At 45.7% G+C, this 20,559-nt stretch overlaps 8 protein-coding genes across 8 annotated transcripts; 6 read left to right on the top strand and 2 right to left on the bottom strand.

Annotated features, from left to right (window-relative positions):
• On the top strand, positions 1–1,101 carry N7483_008850 (uncharacterized protein; the record flags this gene model as incomplete). Its single annotated transcript, XM_057092277.1, has 2 exons — positions 1–159; positions 226–1,101. 2 exons carry the CDS (start codon positions 1–3, stop codon positions 1,099–1,101), a joined length of 1,035 nt encoding a protein of 344 aa, XP_056943451.1.
• Positions 1,102–2,544: 1,443 nt separating this feature from the next.
• N7483_008849 (CAZyme family GT25) lies at positions 2,545–3,054 on the top strand (the record flags this gene model as incomplete). Its single annotated transcript, XM_057092276.1, has 1 exon — positions 2,545–3,054. One exon carries the CDS (start codon positions 2,545–2,547, stop codon positions 3,052–3,054), a length of 510 nt encoding a protein of 169 aa, XP_056943450.1.
• Positions 3,055–4,892: 1,838 nt separating this feature from the next.
• On the top strand, positions 4,893–5,276 carry N7483_008848 (uncharacterized protein; the record flags this gene model as incomplete). The annotated part of the gene is made up of 1 exon (XM_057092275.1): positions 4,893–5,276. The coding sequence occupies one exon, from the start codon at positions 4,893–4,895 to the stop codon at positions 5,274–5,276; it is 384 nt and encodes a 127-aa protein (XP_056943449.1).
• Positions 5,277–8,827: 3,551 nt separating this feature from the next.
• On the top strand, positions 8,828–9,380 carry N7483_008847 (uncharacterized protein; the record flags this gene model as incomplete). The annotated part of the gene is made up of 2 exons (XM_057092274.1): positions 8,828–8,931; positions 8,972–9,380. The coding sequence occupies 2 exons, from the start codon at positions 8,828–8,830 to the stop codon at positions 9,378–9,380; spliced, it is 513 nt and encodes a 170-aa protein (XP_056943448.1).
• A 68-nt stretch (positions 9,381–9,448) lies between these two features.
• Positions 9,449–10,303, bottom strand: N7483_008846 (kinase-like protein; the record flags this gene model as incomplete). The annotated part of the gene is made up of 1 exon (XM_057092273.1): positions 9,449–10,303. One exon carries the CDS (start codon positions 10,301–10,303, stop codon positions 9,449–9,451), a length of 855 nt encoding a protein of 284 aa, XP_056943447.1.
• A 3,291-nt stretch (positions 10,304–13,594) lies between these two features.
• On the bottom strand, positions 13,595–14,899 carry N7483_008845 (uncharacterized protein; the record flags this gene model as incomplete). The annotated part of the gene is made up of 1 exon (XM_057092272.1): positions 13,595–14,899. One exon carries the CDS (start codon positions 14,897–14,899, stop codon positions 13,595–13,597), a length of 1,305 nt encoding a protein of 434 aa, XP_056943446.1.
• A 517-nt stretch (positions 14,900–15,416) lies between these two features.
• N7483_008844 (uncharacterized protein) lies at positions 15,417–17,696 on the top strand (the record flags this gene model as incomplete). Its single annotated transcript, XM_057092271.1, has 1 exon — positions 15,417–17,696. The coding sequence occupies one exon, from the start codon at positions 15,417–15,419 to the stop codon at positions 17,694–17,696; it is 2,280 nt and encodes a 759-aa protein (XP_056943445.1).
• A 2,037-nt stretch (positions 17,697–19,733) lies between these two features.
• On the top strand, positions 19,734–20,528 carry N7483_008843 (uncharacterized protein; the record flags this gene model as incomplete). Its single annotated transcript, XM_057092270.1, has 1 exon — positions 19,734–20,528. The coding sequence occupies one exon, from the start codon at positions 19,734–19,736 to the stop codon at positions 20,526–20,528; it is 795 nt and encodes a 264-aa protein (XP_056943444.1).
• Between the last annotated feature and the right edge of the window lie 31 nt (positions 20,529–20,559).

Below are 20,559 nucleotides of genomic sequence, written 5' to 3'. Positions count from 1 at the left end.
ATGATGCGTCGGGATTTGTTTCTGCTGATCCTTGTTTCTTTTGTCGCTGCCTGGTTTGTGATCTATTTGTTCTCCTCCCTTCCGAGTTACCGCAGACCCCTCACCGCCTCTGGTGCAAAAGATGACCCTGTCGACTGCGCAGGAAATGAAACTTTGGGAGTATCAAACCACCTTGAATTTTATCTCTTATATGTTTCCTCTTAAGCCCAAACTAATATAGCACAGTTTGGACAAATATTAGTGCTTTCTCATGGCCCCTCCTGGCGCACTCGTGGTCTCGCCGCCGCTGCAAGTCTAACTGGACTCCACTATATCATACCCCCACAGCCACCTGTGCATCCAGATTTAAGCGATGCATTTGCGCAACTTGGGTCGGATCAAGGGAAAGATCATCCAACATCTGGTGGCAGTCGTGCATGGCTTGCACATCTTGATCTTATCAAACATGTCTACCAATTAAATCTCGAGACCGCTCTTATCATCGAAGACGATATTGATTGGGATGTGTCTCTCCGAATTCAGATGAAGTCAATTGCCTCTGCTATTCGTAATTTGACTCATACTTACAACCACGATGACTTACCATATGGCCGAGAATGGGATATCATTTGGATGGGTCATTGTGGTGAGTTCTGGGATAAGGAATTCGAGACTGTCATATTCGACGATATTGCAGTATGTCCACATGAGAAATATCACGGCTGGGCACAAAAGTACATTTCTCGAATCCCGAAAGGGAAACGAGGTGTTTATTGGTCTAAGAATCCTGTCTGCTCTTTTGCATATGCCCTCTCTCATGATGGGGCAAGGAAGGTTTTAGAGCTAACAGGAGCTGGGCAAGGTGAAGCATTCGATGTGAAGATGATGGGTGAATGCAAATCCGGTAACCTGAAATGCATCTCAGTTATTCCAGAAGTAATTCACCAATACTTCCCTGCCGAGGATTTTCGAGTCAAAAGTTTGAAAGATCTTGGCGATGAGGAAAATCTAGGGTCTACCAGGGATGATGATATCTTTGAGTCTATCAAAGGCTCTACAGAAAACATATTATTCAGTGCGCGCTGTCGGGCTTTGTGGGGTGAAACATGCATCCGAGATTAAGTGCCACAGCCTACATCCATGTAGTACCTGCCAAGAGTTTGAGATAACCTTGGAATAATCAAGAATTTCTTACTGTTTAATTGCTAATCCTTTTTTGGGCAATGAATTCGAAATCTAGATTCTAACCTTGGAAATCCCCGACTCATGTATTATCTGAACTGCCTCAAAAAGTACCTACCTGGTGTAGTGGGGGACCATGTCCTCCACTGTGGTATTGTCACGTTCTGTTTAATGTATTGTTCTGTTCTGTTCTGCCGTTTTGTTATATCTTTACCGCCCTGTCCTTACTATAAGACAGCACCTCAGTTATAGCTGAATATCATCCTTTTTCTCCACCTCTTTAGGATGGGACCTTTGGTTCTGCATGTTGGTTGTGGTTTCGTTCATCTGAGCTGGATCGACCCGTGTACCTAGAGTGCACTGCCGAGAGCGTTCCCCTCTTCACTAGGTAATAGGTATTATGCTGTGAACACTTGAGTAGCCCTTAGTTTAGAATACTATAGTTACAGTACATACTAGGTACTACTAGTATTAGACACCGTGACCCAATCATTGTTCTAAATAGACAGCGCTAATTTGATCGGCGCTATGGAGTAGAAATTTCCTCCTTGCCCCCAAAATAGAATTGAACTAGTAGTAATTACCCCGCCAGTATCCACGGGTTTAACATACATTCATGTGCATCCTTATGCGGGTAGCCGCCCTATAATCAACGGCGCGTGTGTATCTTCTGAAATCACAAAATCAAGCCTAAGAGTCGCAGCCTAATATGTCTGTCACCCGTACTAGTAGTTAAAGGGACCAGCCGGTAAGAATGTTCTAAGAATATCGATGGTACCCGTCAATAGTACCCGTATCACCCCCAATAAAACATTTGAACTTGAACATAACGACCTTTCATCCCGACAAGAAACTGCAGAGTGACACCTAATATGGCGCCCAGTTTTCGAGCCCAGGTATTTCCATTTATCTCTTCTATCATTGAAAGCACATCTCATTTGCATCATATATTCTATCTATAACACCATTGGGAATTATCATTCCATCAAACGGGCTCGAGACAGCTACAGTAAAGTTAAAAATGACACACTAGGTGTACGGACTTTTCCGTGTCTGGTGACGATACTGATTGTTCCTAGAACTGGAATCATGCCCACCTACCGACAGAATATGCGCGTCGGCGGGCGCATCTGAATGGAATACAGCAGTATGTGACTGGTATTGTCCATCTGTCATTGATCTTCTCTAATAAATCATCAGGATAATTGAGCAGAGACTCGGAAGTGCAATTATCATGGAGGATGATGCAGATTGGGATGTATCAATTAAAACTCAACTACAAAATTTTGCGATCGCACTTCGACAGCTCCAAGGTAGCACGGAGCTTGTGCCTGCTTCTCCTTTTGGCGACAACTGGGACATTGTGGACTACAATGCAAGCCTATGTTGCCCGCTTATTTGACCCGGCACGACCCAACTGTGCCTCCATCCCATCACTTTCTTCCATATCTACGTGAGCAACCTCCCTTTGAGAGACCCGAGAATGGGCGCTTGACCTGCGCTGCACATGATATTGCGTGTGGTGGCTTTTATGCGGTAAGCTACCGGGGTGCGCAGAAGAGCCTTGCTGCGCTATCAGTCATTTCCCTAGGCTTAGCGGAGGAAATCGATATTAGTGACCAGGTCGATACATCGCTAGGCCGCTTGTGTGGTCACGGCTACTTGAAGTGCTATGCAACCTATCCGGCTTTAACTGGCAAATTTCGAGCTGCTGGTGCTAATGAAAAAGTTTCCGATGTACACAATAGAACAGGCATAGCAAAAGGATTTACAAGCTGGGGTGTGATGTATAGCATGATGCTTAATATTCAGCAGGTTATGAAGGGAAAAGCCTCTGTCCGGGCAATATGGGAAGATGTGCCAACATCAGTGGTCCCATCTGTAGATAGATAGTTCGGACTACCATGTTGTTGATATCCAGCTCTCAGTTCGTAGTTTCCTTCCTTCCCTCACGCTTCACCAGATATCGTTCCTTGCCTTCCTAGTTTGCGCCCTTTCTAGTATCAATTGGTACTAAACCAGTAGCTAAAAAGCTATTCTGGATAGTATTCGGCCGAAAGGCTTCTAGCCAGGCGCGTTGGTAATCAGTTAAGAAATCAAGCTTGTCGATATGGTTATAGCCTGTACGTACAAGATCACTTATAAAGCAACCATAAACACACTTAAGCCCTGTGAAACAGCCAACATCAAGTGGCTGTAATAAACGTGATGAAAATACAGGCATACAGAGAGATATAATGTTATTCTCTGAACAGATTCGGTCAAACTGAGGTGTAAGATGGCTACCATGGCCATCAAGAATCAATAACCGAAATTAACCACAGACACGTGAATTTGTAGATGGAATAAATAGTTTTTCAAGCTATCGTAAGCCAATCTCATCAGTAGTCCAGCCATTAAGTAAGACCTCAAATCGCCAGTCTTGGGGTAGGTTATCGAACCAGCTTGCCATAGCAACTTTGCCTTTAAAAATCACACACAGCGGAAGTAAATAGGCATCTACGCAGATTGATTCAATCAAAGTAACCCATTCAAGATTTTCAGGCTGTAAAATAGATCACCAACCGTAGTATTCTGATCTAGTAACAACCTTCTATGCTAAAAAAGGCCTATTACAAAGCCTGTCTCATCAAAGTTGTAAATATCCTCAGGTTGGATACCATTCTCATCAATTACACATTGTACAGTTGCAAGCCACTCACGTAGGGATTTAGGATCTTTGTTTAGGCACATTGATAGTCATATCACCTAGAGAAGCGTATCCAAATCTCTTCACATCGATTGATAAAGGTTGATAGCCAATTCTTGCCGACTGTAGGTAGGGGGTAGCTACCACGTGTATCTAGTAGAATATTGGCCATATCTCATAATGTAGATGACCTAGGTGCTGCTCCACGTGTATTCATAGAGATGATCCATTTAGTAAGCGAAATATTTTCTAGCTAGGTCAGTTTATGACCAGATGGGCGTTGATCAATGCGTGAGGGTCGTCCACCGCCACGCGCTTGTAGCGTAGAGAAGGGTACATTATAGAGCTTCGCTGCAGCGCGAATAGACTTGATTCGGCCGTTTTGAATATTGCTAAGGGCTAACAAGACCTTATCCTCTTGGTTGACCTTTTTTTCGGCCGAAATATTGCGAACTGGTGGTATGGTAGGTGTTTGAACGAGGAAGGGTGGTTGAAAGACGCTATTTTCGATGGGGTGACCCGTTCGACCGGGAATTACGTTATTCAGACGCACACTGCCTTGGTACATGTTTTGTTGGCGCTGTGGGCCGCCCAAGCCGGAGCAAGGAGTAGTGTGAAAAACGGTCAATGCTCATCCGAAATCGTGTGTGTGCGTATCCCTGTGAAGGAGAAATCATGGCTCCTGGGAAAGCCGTGGCTCAAGAGGGAAAACCGTGGTCACCAGGTAATCATGGCCCATAAGGGTCAGTCCCTAGGATGAGCAATATTTATAAAGTGATGCACTGACAATATATAGATACGCAAAGAGACCTGAAAAGATGAATGGGATTACCTCGACCGACATAAAAAAGCAAGCCTTCACCTGTCCCCACTGCTTGAAGTTATGTTTTCTACCAGGTTTCCTGGCGACTCCAGATCCTCTGTCAGAGAGTGGCTACAGGTTCGGTGGTGTTTCACTACTCTGACAACCAAGAATTCTCTTGAAGATGCTCCCCAAAGAATAACAGCTTTTGGTAGACCTGTTCATACACTGTCTGACACAATGCCTGACGCACCGAAACGTTCTCTTGCTACTCTTCAAATATCAACATTTGGGAAGCCATCTACCTGGATGTCAGATTCTATGGCTCCGATATATTATCTATCTCATGATACTCGCAAGATCTCAATTTCTACGCCGGCATTTGGAACACCAGCGCTATCTGATACACCCGAGTCCTCATTTGGCAAGCCAGGACTCAGGTCAGTTTTGACTCCAGGCTTTGGGACACCAGCGCTACTTGATACTAGTACACCTGAGATCGCTCTTGCTGAGTTAGTTGGTCACTTCGACCGTGTTCCACTGCCTGCTACATCTGAAATATCTCCTGGCTTAGGTGACACCAAAGTCCAAGATGATGCTAGCACCTCGGACTCGCGTAAGTGATATCCTGGTGATGAGGGTCAAGTGTAATGGGCTTGAGATGACCCGGGATGGACTTGAAAGGGAAGCAGAGGGGGTGCAAGACAGAAAGTACTCTTGGGGTTATGAAGGCGAGCAGGAAAGTAAGAAAGAATGGTCCCTGTCTACAATGATCTTATGTTGGAAATATATCCAGAACGGGTCGGATCGAATGATTGAGCAACCTCGGAACCTTGGAACGGGAGACTGATCAAATACTAGTAGTCGGCACCTGGGACTGGGAGTTTTTGCAATGGAATCTATTTCTTCATCCAAATGCAATGTCAAGTGCCGTTTGTTCTCCTGCTCGACGCGTAATACCTTTTGTATATTTCGGATAGCCAATCATAGGCATATGATAAGCATATTTAGGGTAGGACAAGTTTTACACTACACAATCGCGGCCGATACGATGGCCAAAGTACGTATGTTAACGCTTCAATGTTGGCCTGTGGAGCTATTCCTATTGAGTGAGTTGACTCACTTTCATATTTCCAAGGTTGACGTTAGCCTGAGAGCTCTTAGAATAGCTGGTGTTTAAGGCGAACGATGTTAATAGGGAGTTCTAATTTAGGCTACCTGATAGTTAAAATTTAACAAATGTGTAGAGATATTGGGGGAAACTCCAAAGAAAGTGCTTGAAATCTCAATAATACTGAACAGAGCACTTTTCTGAAGGACAGAATCTTATTTAGAATCTTATTTAGGAAAAAGAAACTCTTTTGTGACGAGAAAGAGGTAGCCTTATCTTCCAAAGGCCTTCTCTCTAAAGAGCTAAGTCCTCAAGTGAATAGGATGTACTAGCACTAGCTCATACCACTGCTCCAAGATACTACTAGACAGGAAGCTCCTGGATTTTGGAGTGAATTATTACCCACGGCAGCAAAATACTAACAACTTTGAATTCAATGGAATTTTTTAGAAGGGGTATTGCCTAAGGCATCTTAACCTTAAAGGAGATAGCCGCCTTCAGGAGCTTGCTACTATCAAAAGCACCACTCGGTGGCGGGATGAGGCAGGGATAGTGCTTTATTGAGGCAAGACAACATGGCTGGTACGAGAACGGGATATTAAGTCCAAGGCTTGTCAGTGATGTTTGGGAAGGTGGTGAGTGGTAAGGAAGAGAACGAAGGTTCGTGGGAGAGGGCGCGAGATACGCACGCGTCTTCAATCTACGCGAAGACAAAAAGAAACAAGGCAACAGAGACACAGTGATACACATGAATTTCTCTCAGTCGTCCCATCTATGCATTTATATTACACGGCAGCTGTAAGAGGTAAACATCATCCCATAGATAAGCCAGCTCTCTCTGACTAGCTTCTGCCCACAAAAACCCGATTTCAATTATGCCTGGTCGGTGTCTATATAAACTTGAAACTTGGACGAAATCACATCTAAGACCAGGTGGGACTGCATTGCAGTTCGGGGAAAAGGGCCTTTCTTTCTCATTAGCACACAAGGACTCAAGATCTTGGCGTACACCTGAAGTATACCCTTTCCCTCAAGATCGATCTACTCGCAGTACCATGGCAGACCTTGTGCGCAGTAAAGAAGAAATACCCTGTGTCATGGGCGATGTCTGGTGCGGTAGGTCTGAGTATTGAAAGCCAAGTAGGTTGCCAGGGATCTTGTCTGAGCTTCGGAGCAGTTGGCTCACTGGTTCTGCCCGTAGATACCGCCTTAAGCTCCACCTTCTGCTCTCCTTCCCTAAGCACCTACCGCTGATAGATCTGCTGCAGGATCAAGTATACCTCGCTTAAAGCGTTATCTGAAATCGCACCAAAAATTATACAAGATGAAGAGGTAGAACTTGGATGGGTTTGCTGGATGGACAATGGATCAAAATCGTTGGACATCGAAGGATCATGGTATCAAAAACGCGAATGATAGAATAAGCGACCCTCCCAGGTGTTCGTGCCGGAAAGAGATTTTAGACCATCTAGAGAGCATGCGGTCCGACACAATGGTGTAACCCCCTGCTGGATAGAGGCAATAAACTGGGCGATATGAGTTGCAACTTCTGAAAAATTCCAACTTGGAAGGTTGTAGTTCGCTACCGAGCAGATCTCGGGAGCTACATAAATGTATGGCGGCGCTTTTCTGACAGGAAAGGATCGCAAATCTTAAAATTTGAAGCTGGAAATGACAATGTAAGAGTCCATCCCAAGGATAACTATGTTTGGATTCCCCTCTCATCTACCGCAGAATGTGATGCTTATAAGAGTACGCGAGTATTATTAGACTATAAAGCAGATCCAAATATCCCTCACAATATTGGACAGACCTCGCTTTTGAGAGTTGTTAGCAGCCAATTCCTCGAACTACTCATCGATCGAGCAGTCAATTACTATCCTCTATATCGATGGAGAGGTTTCAAAGTACTGTCTATGAGGTTGAAAGACCTCCCTTATCAAATTTCGGAGATGGTGGGCCCAGTTGGAAGCCGCGACCTTCGGACCTCCCCGCCCAATCACATAGTGCTGGGCTTAGTGCCCAGCGGGTCTCCGGGTCAGCCCCGCCGGGCGGGGCCGTGTCACTCAAGAGTCAACTGGCAACCTGGTGAGATCACTGACCTGAGCGGCTACACTCGGGCAAATTGAATTAAAAAAAAATACAAGATGGGCAAGATATGATGAGGGAATAAGGGTTCCGGGCAGGCTCTTGCAGTAAATGAAAGGCAGTGAAGGGACTCGGAAATAGAGTTTTTCTTTTTTTCTCTTTTTTTTTCTGGCTTTTGACAAAGTGCACTTTCAGATCACGCATAGGCGAAACGCCCGTAGTATGGGCGGTACTCCGACGGGACTCGCCGTATCTCCAAATAAAGCCAGAGAGGATCGACACATCGCACGTGAAGGCTCCTAGAACTTTCCTTTGAATAGGTCCATGCAACTCCAAGGGGAAGAAAGAGGAAGCAGCAAACCAACCTCATGTTGCATTTCTATGCTTGTTTCCATATTAGCAACACCGATGACGCGCGCTACGCAGGCTGTGGCGATGGAATAAGACAAGGTAAAAAAGAAAAAGGAGAAAAAAATCAAAAGAGAAGTGAACATACAAGAGCAGCAATTAGAATTCTGGATAGGCAACGGAAAGAGGGAAACAACTTGAACTTGAAACAAGGCGGCAATTCGAAACAAGCTGTCACTTCTCCAACACGAATGCGAATGGAGAAGAGCACTGTATAAATATCCTCTGTCTCAAATGTATGTTTGAACCTACTAGTAGCCAATGGATTAAGCGCCTATCCATTCGATTCGATTCTTGGAGGAGATGCAGATTGGAAGATAACCTTGGAATCGTTAAGGCGGCACTAACGCATCTCATCACACAGACACCTGGGCAGCGGCTACGAGTCCTGGTAAATAGTTGGGCAACTAGGAGATACATAGATAGAAAGGCCCTCAGAGACTCCAATTGCAAACCAGTTTTAGAGAATAATCTCCAGAGCTATTACGTCGAAGCATCCTTTATACAGTATCCCGTCGCGGCCCAATTAGCGCCAATTCTAGCTATATTTTCGAAGATCGCTCAAACAATGCCATCCAACAAAGATCGTCTGTATGCTGCTCTCTATGTGGAGGCAAAGCCACCGTGCCAGGCAAGGAAGACACGTGAGTTAATCATGCAAAAAATCGTTCGGTGAGTAGTAATTAAAAGACTGATGTTTCGTCTGAGCTAGATACCACTGGGCCTTGATTGTGGGTCCAAAAGTTGAGGCAGATGATGGTATGGGGGTCCGTTACCACGCAAAGGAGAGGCCAAAATTTGGAGGGGGCTCTGAATGGTCCTTCGAGGAGCGCGATTGTCCACTTGCGCCTACTAGCATGCTGCTTGTTCGTGTCATGGTTGGGAAGGTAGCGGAAGGAAATCGCCTTGTCGAAATTCTGCGGAATGCGCCTATTCGGGAAGGCCAACCAGGTTGGAACTGTGTCTTCTGGGTAAAGGAGGCCCTGGAAACGCTTCAGGTCGATCCTAAGGCTTTAGGCACAACGCCGTTGAGTGGGCAAAGTTGCGCAACAGTGCGATGGATTATTGTCAACGGAAGAAAGATCAGCACCGGTTTGATGGCCAGGGCAATTTTAATATGAGAAAGGCTCCAACGTATGACTTTATGGGGCAGAGGGAGATCATTGTATAAGTTACAGGCCAGGATTGTTTAAACATCTCCAAAGTGTATTTGGCGGATCCGTTCCATCGCCAGCTCTTCAGGCATTGGTTGTAGGAATTTGTCAATCTCGTGAACCCAAAAAGAGTTTTGTGGGTTAACTAGGTGGGCAGAAGTGTATTCCCAATATGATGGGTACCAACCAGCAGTTTCCCAATCAATAATACCGACAATATCATCTCCACGTACAAGAATATTAAGGCTACTAAGGTCACCGTGAGTAAACATCAAAGGCCAAGACTTGCTTTGTCCTTTGATAAGTTCCTGAATATCAGTGTCAAGCCTTGAATCAAACTCCATGCCCATGCGTAAATGCCTATGAAAGTCCTGGATGGTGTCAAAGGGACCGAAGCGCAAGGAAGGACCAGGAATACGACAGTCAAAAAGTGATCCATCATCAACAGAAGCAATCATTGTGCCCTCTGGAGGCCGAAGGCCCCGCATCTCGCGAATCTTTTCTGCTAATTGCGAAAGAAGTTTCGCCTTTGAGTCCTCGCTTCGTTTTACCCAGCCGTTTCCAATTATGTCTCCCTCGATCCTCTCCATCACAATGTACGTCCACCCGGAACGAGTAAATGCACATAAAACTTTTGGTACCGGGATAGATGTATGTTGTGATATAAACCGCATTGTTGATGCTTCAGACAAATGAACACGGCGTCCATACTTCACGCATATCCCGTCCGTCAACATGAGAACATTCCCTTCTCGAGGTCGAATGCGCTTAAGGATTCGAATCGCTAGAAGTGTCATAAACCGAGACAAAGCGGTGCTTTTGACTGGTTTGGAACCGCCCAACGAAGAATCGGATAGCAAGGAGTGAGGCCCTTTTTGACTCAACGACATTATGGTTGTGTTCGACGCAAGGTGAGTGTTGAATGGAGAGTATTTCGGGTAAACTTCGTCCTTTGTCTGCAAAAGAGACTTCGTTTTTGATAGCAAGCAAGCTCAGAAAACGATGATTGAAATCCGGACAGTATTGGAACAGGAAGTCTTCGATGGGAAGGGATGAATAGTGGGTACTGAAGTGAACTTCACGGTTCCTGGTTCCCCTTAAGCCTCCTGCACCTGAGCATGTGGTATCACCTGACCTCGGGATGCGGAGCTATTGCCAAACTCAATACGGAGTACGGAGTACATAACTTAATTCCCAAGCGAGCGGGCCACCTACCACCTACACGATGCTAGGTGGGAATGCCACGGTTTTTCCAAAAAGTGCCACGCACAACCGTGGCTTTTCCGCTACCACCCCCAGGTTATCACGTATCGTTAACACTCAATGGACTGTAAACCGATAAGGTCCTCGGATCGAGCCCGGGTCTGGTCACTACCAGTTGACCAAGATGTATTTTTTTACCTTTGGGAATTTCTGTTGTATAATTTACTAAGGGGGGGGGGGCTAGTATATATAAGCTAGATCTAAGACAGAAATAGCTATGTAGTAGGTTCAACGGATATAGGATAGAAGAAGTTATAATAATAAAAAAAAAAAAGAACGACAGTTGTAGGGTTCGAACCTACGCCTCCTAAGAGAATTGATATCGATAATTCACTGCATGGAAATTAGTATAGTCTTGCATAATAATAGGCGTTAGGTACTCACAGTCAATCGCGTTAGACCACTCCGCCAAACTGCCGTTGGAGTTGAAGTGCAATTTTGATCGATGGACCTTATAAGCGATATTGAAAAAAAGGCATAAAATAAAACCTATAAGTTAGACATCTACTGGATGGGAAAATATAAAATGAAAAGATGAATCGATAGCTGCACATGTACTATGCCTCTAACATCGTGACGTTTTCCTGTAACTCACTCAAGTGCTCCGCCCAGATTTGAGCCTTACCACCCTATGTACCAGCTTCATCCCTGTAGGCTCCATTTCTAAAAGGCTCTAGCACAGGAGGTACATTCTAAAGCCTATCATGAATGTAAATGTATCTCACCGGTAATAGACAGATAACCACAAGGTGGGTTCCAGCGAGTTGATTAAACAAGGAGTTCGAAGTCGCTCTTGCTTTCCATGTTGAGCCTCTGCAATACCGTGACAATATCTCTCCCCGTCCTCTTCATAAGATAACACAAGAATTGCAAGCCGAGAGCCAGGATCATCCTCGGTTGCATGGGTGGCATACCTGCTCGGGTGGTTCTCCTCGGCTGGTCCGATTTTAATTTTGATGAAGAAGTTCTGGAGGCCAGGAGGTGTATTGTATATTCGGAAATTACTCATCCGGATGGTAAACTTCAAGTTGTAGGTGCTGCAATCTCTACTGATATACTTGTCTTCGGATCCCCAAAGATAATATCCGTTTAACAGCTTACACTATCTCTTGAAAGATATCTTATACGGCGATTCCTCTTTTAATACCTCGACAAGGGACCGAGGGTCTTTTTCGTAATACATCAAGCAAGTGTCTCCTACAGTAATATCTCCACAATTAATAACCTTATGTAAATCATTTATTTCGTTTTAATCCAAGACATACTCACGCACACTAAGCTCTACTACTGAGGGGTCTTGTGAGAATCGAGTACTCTTAGCTTTGAATTCTTCCAGCAATTTATAAACTTTCCCCATCAATTTAAATGTTCTAGAGGGATAACCCCACTATTCCTGGCACGAGACTGAGGGATACATCTATAGCCACTCCGTTTTTTCGTGGTAGCGCAAGATTTAGCGCAAGCATGCCAAGTCTTAGAGACCCCCCCGACACAATCAGCAAGACGACGAATATCCTGATCCTCTATGAATCCAAGCCGTTTTAGCCAAATAGCTAGGGTTGGATCAATAGAATCAAACTTAGGTGCTAGGGGTAAAAACCCTTGACTTCTTTCTGCATCCCATCCTCGGACAAGAAGTGCAATAGTAAGAGCGCTTTGATAAAAGGCTGGATAGAGCTTGAGGTTTGCTATTGCCGCGACGAACCTAAAAATAATACCAATCTTCTGTGCTCCAGTGCTATTATTTGACCATAACTTAACCAAGAGAGCACATGTGCAGGGGATCTCACAAAAATTCGCTCAATTGCTTGATCTTTACGATCGATACATACCTTAAAATCAAGATCCTGTAGGTTTAACATTGAAGATGATGAAATCCAATCTGCTTCCAAGACTATCTCTTCTGTTGATGAGCCACATAGGATAATAATCTTTAGGTAGCTATTTTGAATTAAGGTATTTGTGTTGTCCCGAAGAATAGTCTGATTGCAATAAGGAGGGTGTGTCCGCCCAGGTGCAATGTATTAGGGTCAAGTTTATACCTCTGAAAATTAGCAACTTGAATCCATATCAAGGAATTTGTTCTAGTAAATCCACTCTCCCTCAGACCCCATGGAAGACTGATGCCATCGGCCCGAGCCCTGGATAACTAGTAAGATCTTCGGCTTGAGCTCGGGCCTGGTCACTTGTTTCGATCTTTCATTCTTTATTTTAACTTGGCATGCTTTGAGCATGATCCATGGATGGTCCCATGCGGTCCTATTTATTTTGCAGAACTATGTATAAGAAGGAAAGGAACGGTCATCGAAACTTGAAGATTTATGACTCCTAGTTAAGAATTTGAGTCAATGTAATCTTGCCAAAGAGGAACCGAGAGATTCAAGTATGTTATATCAGGATCCATGACGAAACGGGTGGCATAAAGCCCGGAACTTGAATCGCACACTCCCAAGCTGAAGACATCTGGATCAATGTGCGGGTTTCCAAGGTTTGCAACTTTCTACAATAAGCGTGTATGAATGCTAGGGAATAGGCTTCCGGGGACTGAGGATGCTCCATTACATACGTATTTTGGTCTGTTCAAAAAAGAATTATGATTCCAGTATTGTTAAATACATATGTAAAATTAAACTTTGATTGAGCTATCTAAAGCCCAAGAGAATTGTTCGTATGCAACGAAATATGCCCTGACAAATCCACGAAAGGTCTTTCTAAGGGGCGGTACGCTCCACTTCACCGATAACCATCCCCTTTTATTCAAGACGAATGTGATGCCATGTCAAACACATCATACCCTAGCCAAGGATGCGGTTCCGAGCTGAGGATCTTTATGCATCAATTGGAATATCACGAACGGCGGGTATGAGTGCACCTTTTCATCCACCGCACGTATCCTCAAGATAACCCGAGACAATCACTCACACCTTGACAGGCTTGAGACCGGCCTTCATCACTCGGACCACCATCATGATCAATCCAGCAACACATGCGGCCACGCCTCCGTAGACCCAAATGGCCGTCCAGTCATCATCAGACCCTAGGATAGCACCGCCACTTGGCCCGCCAATTAACAAACCAAAGCCGCCAATGGCAAATCCCTGCCCAACACGAGTGCCAATCATAGCTTTGTTTTCAGTAAGCATTCGGAAGCAAACTGGTGGTAGTGCAACGACGACACCACTGAAGAATCCCGTGACAATGGCTTCGACGATCATTCCAGCCTTGTTAACAACACCGAGTAGGCATAGAATAACGACTCCCAAGAGGAATGAGACAGGTGCGATTGTGTTGAAAACTCCGATGCGGTCGGATAATGCATTTGGTGCAATACGTCCAAGGATCGATGCTGCATTGAAAACTGCGACTAGGTAGAAAGCCAGCTCGGTATCGGTGAAGCCTTTGTTCTCCGAGTAGAAGGAAATGTAGAAAATCAGAATCGCATTGCCAATGAAGAGAATTAGCAAGCCAAGTGAAAACACAATGTATGGCCCATCAGTAAAAGCAGCCCAGTCAATGATAGCACGCGGCTTAGGCGCTTGGACTCTGACCCGCATAACAAGCACAGGCAAGATAAATGTGGCGAGCGCGATCAATCCAATTACGCGCACAGCCCAAGGAAAGCTGATTTTGTTGTTGAATAGGAGCCTGTAAAGCACGGTAGGATAAATGACACCACCAAGGGAGGATCCTGACGAGGCAATACCGACGGCGAGCCCAATACGTGAGCTGAAGTATGTAGGCAGTAAAGACACAGTTGGCGTGAAGAGCAATCCACCTCCAATGCCAACGCAGAAAGCCTGGGCAAGTAAAGCCTGCCAGTACTCCTTACATAGTGAGAGCATCATAAGCCCAAAGACAACCATGAAGCTACCTGTCACAAGCAGCAATCGAAGATGACCACGGTCGTAGAGAGGGCCCGCAATCAGCCCAGTCAGCTGGAGGAGGAAACATTGAATCGAACCAATCCAGGAGATGTCAGATGATGAGGCCGTAAAAAGTTCACCACTCTCATAGTAGGTTTGGAAAACTCCAAAAGTATTGATCATGCCCCATGTGTTGAAGAAAAGCATAAAACCGGCCGCTACTTGGAGCCACGCAACAGTCCCACCGTCAGGAGGAGGCCCGGGAGCAGCAGGGGGTGCCGGGGCGTTCTCCTCGACCTTGATAGGGTCGTGGATGCTATTGTGTCCGGGTCCGTCTTCAGAAGCTGTTTCAGAAGCCATACTGGCAGATTTGGCTCAAGAGAAAGCAAAAAGTTCTGCGATTGATGGCGTTGAGGAGATAGAATGGTAAGGGAAAGACGGATGTAAATAAAGTTGGTCCATTATGAGCAAAAAGATCAACAGTACCTAAATGTTACTCATTAAATATATGTGATCCCTGATTTTCTTTGAGCACGTATGTCCCTGGGTCCGGTCGGCGGAGTAAGTTAACTATAGTTCTTTGTTGACAAATCTACGTTCGCCCGGTCGCCCCATCATACCCAGGTGCTGACCAACCACGCCGAGACCTCCAGGGCTTTGCCCGAGTGGCGGGGAAGTGGAAGAAGACTCCAGACTGGTTCGCCCGAACGGTGGAAGAACATCATATGCCTCTCTTCGCCCGAGCGGCGGAACGTTATCTCGTTACTTTCTCTCTTCAAGCCAGTATATGAGATGCTTTCTAAACAAAGCCATTCTCAACCCTGGAAAATCTTGAGTGTCTACCTAAGCTTACGATTTATCATTTTCTGCTTCCATCATGAATGACAATCTTGAAGAGGAGCCACTGGCGCCGAACCAAGAGCAGGAAGCCAAGCGGAGGAAGATCCGTAAAGGAACGAGATCTTGTTGGGAATGCAAACATCGCAAAACTCGCTGCATATTCCTATCTCCCGAGGCTACCACCTGCGTCGAATGTCAGCGACGGCGTGCCACCTGCATTAGTCAAAATTTACCGGAAGATCTAGTCCCAACAAAGCAATTCAGCAACAGTCGGCGCCTTGGAGACCGCATCGCGCGAATTGAGAACATTATCAAGGACCTGGTAGTTGCCCAAAGTGCCCAAAACCGGAACGAGCCTCTCCAACAAGAAGAGCAGACAAACCAACCTTCAAACTCAACCGCATCATTGTCTCATCGCTATGACCGAGCTTTAGTCCTTTCTCGTTCAGCCTTCTCTGCAGATTCTCCAGGTTATGAAAGCTCTGAGGAAGAAGAAAACCAGATCAATGCACGCCCAGAGAAAGAAAAGACCACGCACAATATTCATAACGAAATTAGAAGAGAAAAAAGGAAGCGAATCCAAGGAAATTCATCCAGAGGACCTATTGGACCTCGGAACGGGCCAAGGGCTGATATTCCTACATTGCAAAGACCATCCAGCCCAAGTGAAGTTGCGGCTATACACCATCTACTGGCGGCATTTCCGTCCCGAGAGAATGTGAAGATATTGGCCAAGCAAAGCTCCAGACCATCGCTCTACACCCATTTGACCAATTTTCAACCACACAACAAGTTGACACGCGATGCACTTGCTACTGCTAATGTGGCCGACGCCGTTTACCCGACATCCTTGTCTCCTGGACCAGACATACATCCGGTTCTATTGGCAAGACAAATGATCATATTCGCAATAGCTTTACAAAGTCCCTGTGGGGAAAAGGTTCATGGTCTTTCGGAGCCACAAGAAGTACTGATGCGTCGACTCATGACAGCTGCAACAACATGGGTGACAAAAAAGGAAGAGTGGCAAGGGACTCTGGAAAGTGTGCTCTGCATCATGCTCGAGGGGGTCTTTGAAGTTAACTGCGGCAATCTGCGACGGGCATGGGCTGTCTATCGCAGAGCGATGACGGTAGCACAACTAATGGGTCTTCACCGCGCAACTCTTCCACCCTTCAAACGAATTGACCCGCGATTGAGCATAAACCCTGCTTTCATGTGGTTCCGCATAGTCTATATGGATCGCTATCTTAGCCTCTTGCTCGGTCTCCCTCAGGGTACGGCTGATAAGAACATGGGGTCGAACCTACATGATGATACACCTCTTGGGAAATTCGAGCGTCAACTAGCTGTGATCGCATCTCAAATTCTGGAGCGGAATGAGACCTCCTTCACGGAAAACTCTTTTACAACTCACTTCGGAATAACCCAATCTATCGATGCGCAGCTATTGGAAGTCTCAAGAAGTATGCCTTCAAGCTTCTGGCGACCGGCAAATTTCCACGGTCTTGCTCCGGGCTCACCGGATTCTCTATTGGAGACCGTCCGACTTGCAGGCCAGGTTTATTACAACAGTCTGTTGATTCACTTGCACCTGCCTTACGCCATCTCTAGCATAGGTAGCCACACAGGGCATAAATACTCAAAGGTCACCTGTGTGAATGCTAGTCGCGAGATAATGACGCGTTTTATTACTCATCGGACATTCAATCCCATGTCATCTTGCTCACGCCCAGTGGACTTCTTCGCGTTTCTGGCAGCCATGACGATTCTACTTTCTCATCTTGATGCCCATCGCGAAGCAACAAATTTTCTGGCTCATCAGCGATTGAGTGATCGTGCAATGTTAGGGCAAGTTCTCGACCTAATGGATCTCGTCAGTAAGATGGACAAGGATGCAATGGCTCAAAAATCTGCTGAACTGATACGACACCTCCTTAAAATCGAATCCGAAGCCTCTCAAGGAGTAACGTATATACGGACCATGGGGGAAGAAAGCCAATCCACACGGGACATTCTCAAAAGTGACAAAGAGGTGTGCCTCCACATTCCTTACCTTGGAACCATTAGAATCGCTAGACAGCCTTCCCCTCCATGCATTACAGGAAGATCCCATGAAGCCGAGTTCATGCTTCAACAGTCAAACATTACCACTGATCCTGGTAATTTTGTGTATCCTGAGATATCACTGACAGAGGAGGGCCAACCTCAAGTGGATCTTCCTGGAATCACTGCAGGTGTTGATGACTGGGCTTTCCAAGGTGTGGATATGGCGTTCTTCGATAGTCTTACGAAAGGAATGCCTGATGTAACTTGAACAGACCCTGGACCAAAAATATAGTGATCAATGCTCCTTGGAGGCTCTTTACTCCCCTGGATGACATAAATTTGATTTTGTGACCAAGGATATGCATAGGTATGCGCATTTCAGACGGCGAGCAAGCTGAACTACAAGAAGATCTATGTATCATTGAGACTCTCGATTTCTATGTTATGCCAACTTCTTTTGCGACATCCATCACGGCACCAACAATGGGAAGTACGTCCTTCGCTTTGATGGCCACTCGATGATCACCATCCCACTCAATCACCTTGGTGCTTCCGTCCAAACAGCCTCGGCTTACCAATTCCCGATGGGCAAAAATACCTTGATCCCTAGTCCCATGAACATGTATGGTCGGGATGCTTAAGATAGGCGTGGGTGACAAAAGCCATCGTGACTCCTTACCTAATTCTATCAAAGGACCTCGGCCTGCAAGTAGAATGGCAAATTTATACTGTTCCATGCCTTCATGTCTCTTTGCATCCTCCTGATGACGAAGTAGAAGACATGCAGCCATTCTAGCCCCTTAGTTGAATCCAAGAAGCCCGACCAGTGGCCCAGTACCACCCGCGGCATTTCCCGCAAGAACTGCGTCGGAAATCGCCGAGTCAATTGCTTCAACGCTCACAGATTCAGAGTTCCAAGTCATTGGTATCGATCCCGTTCTTAGCCGCACCCAGCTTCGGAACGGTCCCCATTCTTTGTATACGGAGTCAACATCTGGGCCTGGCCCGGAAAGAAAAGGAGCATCAGCGAATACGAGACGAAACTTTTGCTCAAATTTTGAGCGCAGAGATTGACACTGAGTAAAGAATATGTGCGCATTGCTCCCACCGCCATGTAGACAGATGATACGAGGCAGGTGGAGACCACGAGGTTGAGATATCTGAACGCAATCGAGACTCATCTTATAAGAGAAGATGATGAGCAATTGAAACCCTTCATGTATAGCCAATGGATCACATACGTAGATGCAAATAGGAAGGGCGTGAAGGAGTATAAAGAGAAGGCAGTATCGACTCGAAAGGCGGAGAGGGAGATTAATTTGGGTCTATACATACTTATCTATTATGACGGCGAGTACATTGACGTAGATGATTGGCAATCCATACTCTGCAAATCATATTACGTGGGGTTCTCAATTCATAGCTGAAAATGACTCGGAGCGGACCGCGGAGCAGAACTTGCTCAGGCCAAAAGCCCGAGGGAAGGTGCAGTCACTAGGCAGAAACCGTATGTAAATGATTGCCCAGGTGAAATTTTAGTTAATTGACCCAGAGTTCTGGTCAGCATTATGCATGTGGAATCCATCAGTAGACTAAACTCTGACATGCAGATGCGGGCCGAGAAATGGCAAGACTAACGTATATTTGATACAAGGTCATCACCTTGGCGAAGAAAAATTATTAATTTACGGTTGATTGGACGACTTAAGGACTGTTAATGGGGAAAAGCTGCAGGCAGCACGTCATATATTCCATGTGGTCATCAGAGGAGTCCCGTTGCATAAACGAACACATTGGCTGGTCTTCATTGGCCTTTCACGCCATGCATCCTCATATGGCGTTTTCATATATCGACATCCCAACAACCACATTATTTGGTGAAAGCACTTCACAATAAATTCAATTTCGGTAATGTATTTTGTCTTGCAGCAGACATTTCCCTACCCCGCTGCATACCCCAGCTAGTCCGTCACATATTTCCTGCAGGCTTATCTCACACAGCCAGGATTAAAATCGTTTGCTACTGTTAGAATCTGCAGCACGGAGTTACCGATGCAGGTGGCAAGAAAATATGAGGGCTGGAACGTTGAAACGTCGTTCCTGTTGCCAACTCAAGGCTGCATAAGGTAGTATTCAGCCTCTAAGGATTTGCCGAGTCCATCTAATGTAGGTAAGCATAATTAACATCGGAGTCACTTTACTCCTGGCCTGTAGCAAGCATGGACCCATATTAAAAACCCCAGACGGTAATAATTTCCAAAGTCACTTGGTCCAATTCTACATAGGTGTGACGACAACTCCAACAATGGCTGATATCGAGGTTGAGGATCTTTTCAACTATCCACCGTTAAGCTACACACGTAACTACATTGATGGAGCTTTCGGACAACTACCGGACATGGCGTCCCTCGAGTCGCAGGCCTCAGTGGAGACGGCTACGATGATGTATTTGAAAAGCCACAACGACATCGAAGAACTTTATACGGGGCTCCACAGAGGTGTAGAACAAGTCGCTGCTAGATTGTCAGCACATACCCCTCCACAACTGGATCATATAAGGGAACATAATCGTCAGCTTATTGGAAAGATCAGGAGTCTAGATCGCGCGATCACTGAGAATGTAGCGTCTGTTAGAAGTGGTTCAAGCTCACGCTCGAGCCCACATTCAGGCCCATCAACATCAGACGCAGAGCTGAGCCGCTCGGAAACAAACAAGGAAAGGGGGCAAATCTCAAAAGATTCCAAGCTAGCCAAGAAGTTGCTCCTAGTTGGCAATCAAAAGACAAAGTCCCAGCTTGCCGAATTCAAAACACGACTGGAGGCCCCCGAATTTTATGTGGCCCCTTCTAATAACGGTCATATCTCCTTTGGGTCGCAAATTACGGATACGCCACAATTCTTACGAGTGATCATGAATTTGGGCATGGCAATCGAGAACAGCAGCTTTGGAGAGCAAAGCTCACGCATCAAAAAAAGAATAGCTCTGGCACAATTTTACAAAGCCTACAGCTTAGCACAGAGTCAGCCTGAAATCTTCTTGTCTTGGTGTGGAAGTAAAGAAGGTGCAAGGAAGCTCTTTAGTTCCCAAGGGTGGATATAAATCGATTGTACAACATCGGTTCGCAGAACTA

This window comes from Penicillium malachiteum, assembly GCF_028827825.1.
Source record: "Penicillium malachiteum strain IBT 17515 chromosome Unknown utg000004l:1.0-4883003.0:1.0-4884900.0, whole genome shotgun sequence".
Taxonomy (NCBI): domain Eukaryota; kingdom Fungi; phylum Ascomycota; class Eurotiomycetes; order Eurotiales; family Aspergillaceae; genus Penicillium; species Penicillium malachiteum.
This window is presented reverse-complemented; position numbering and strand designations above follow the sequence as displayed.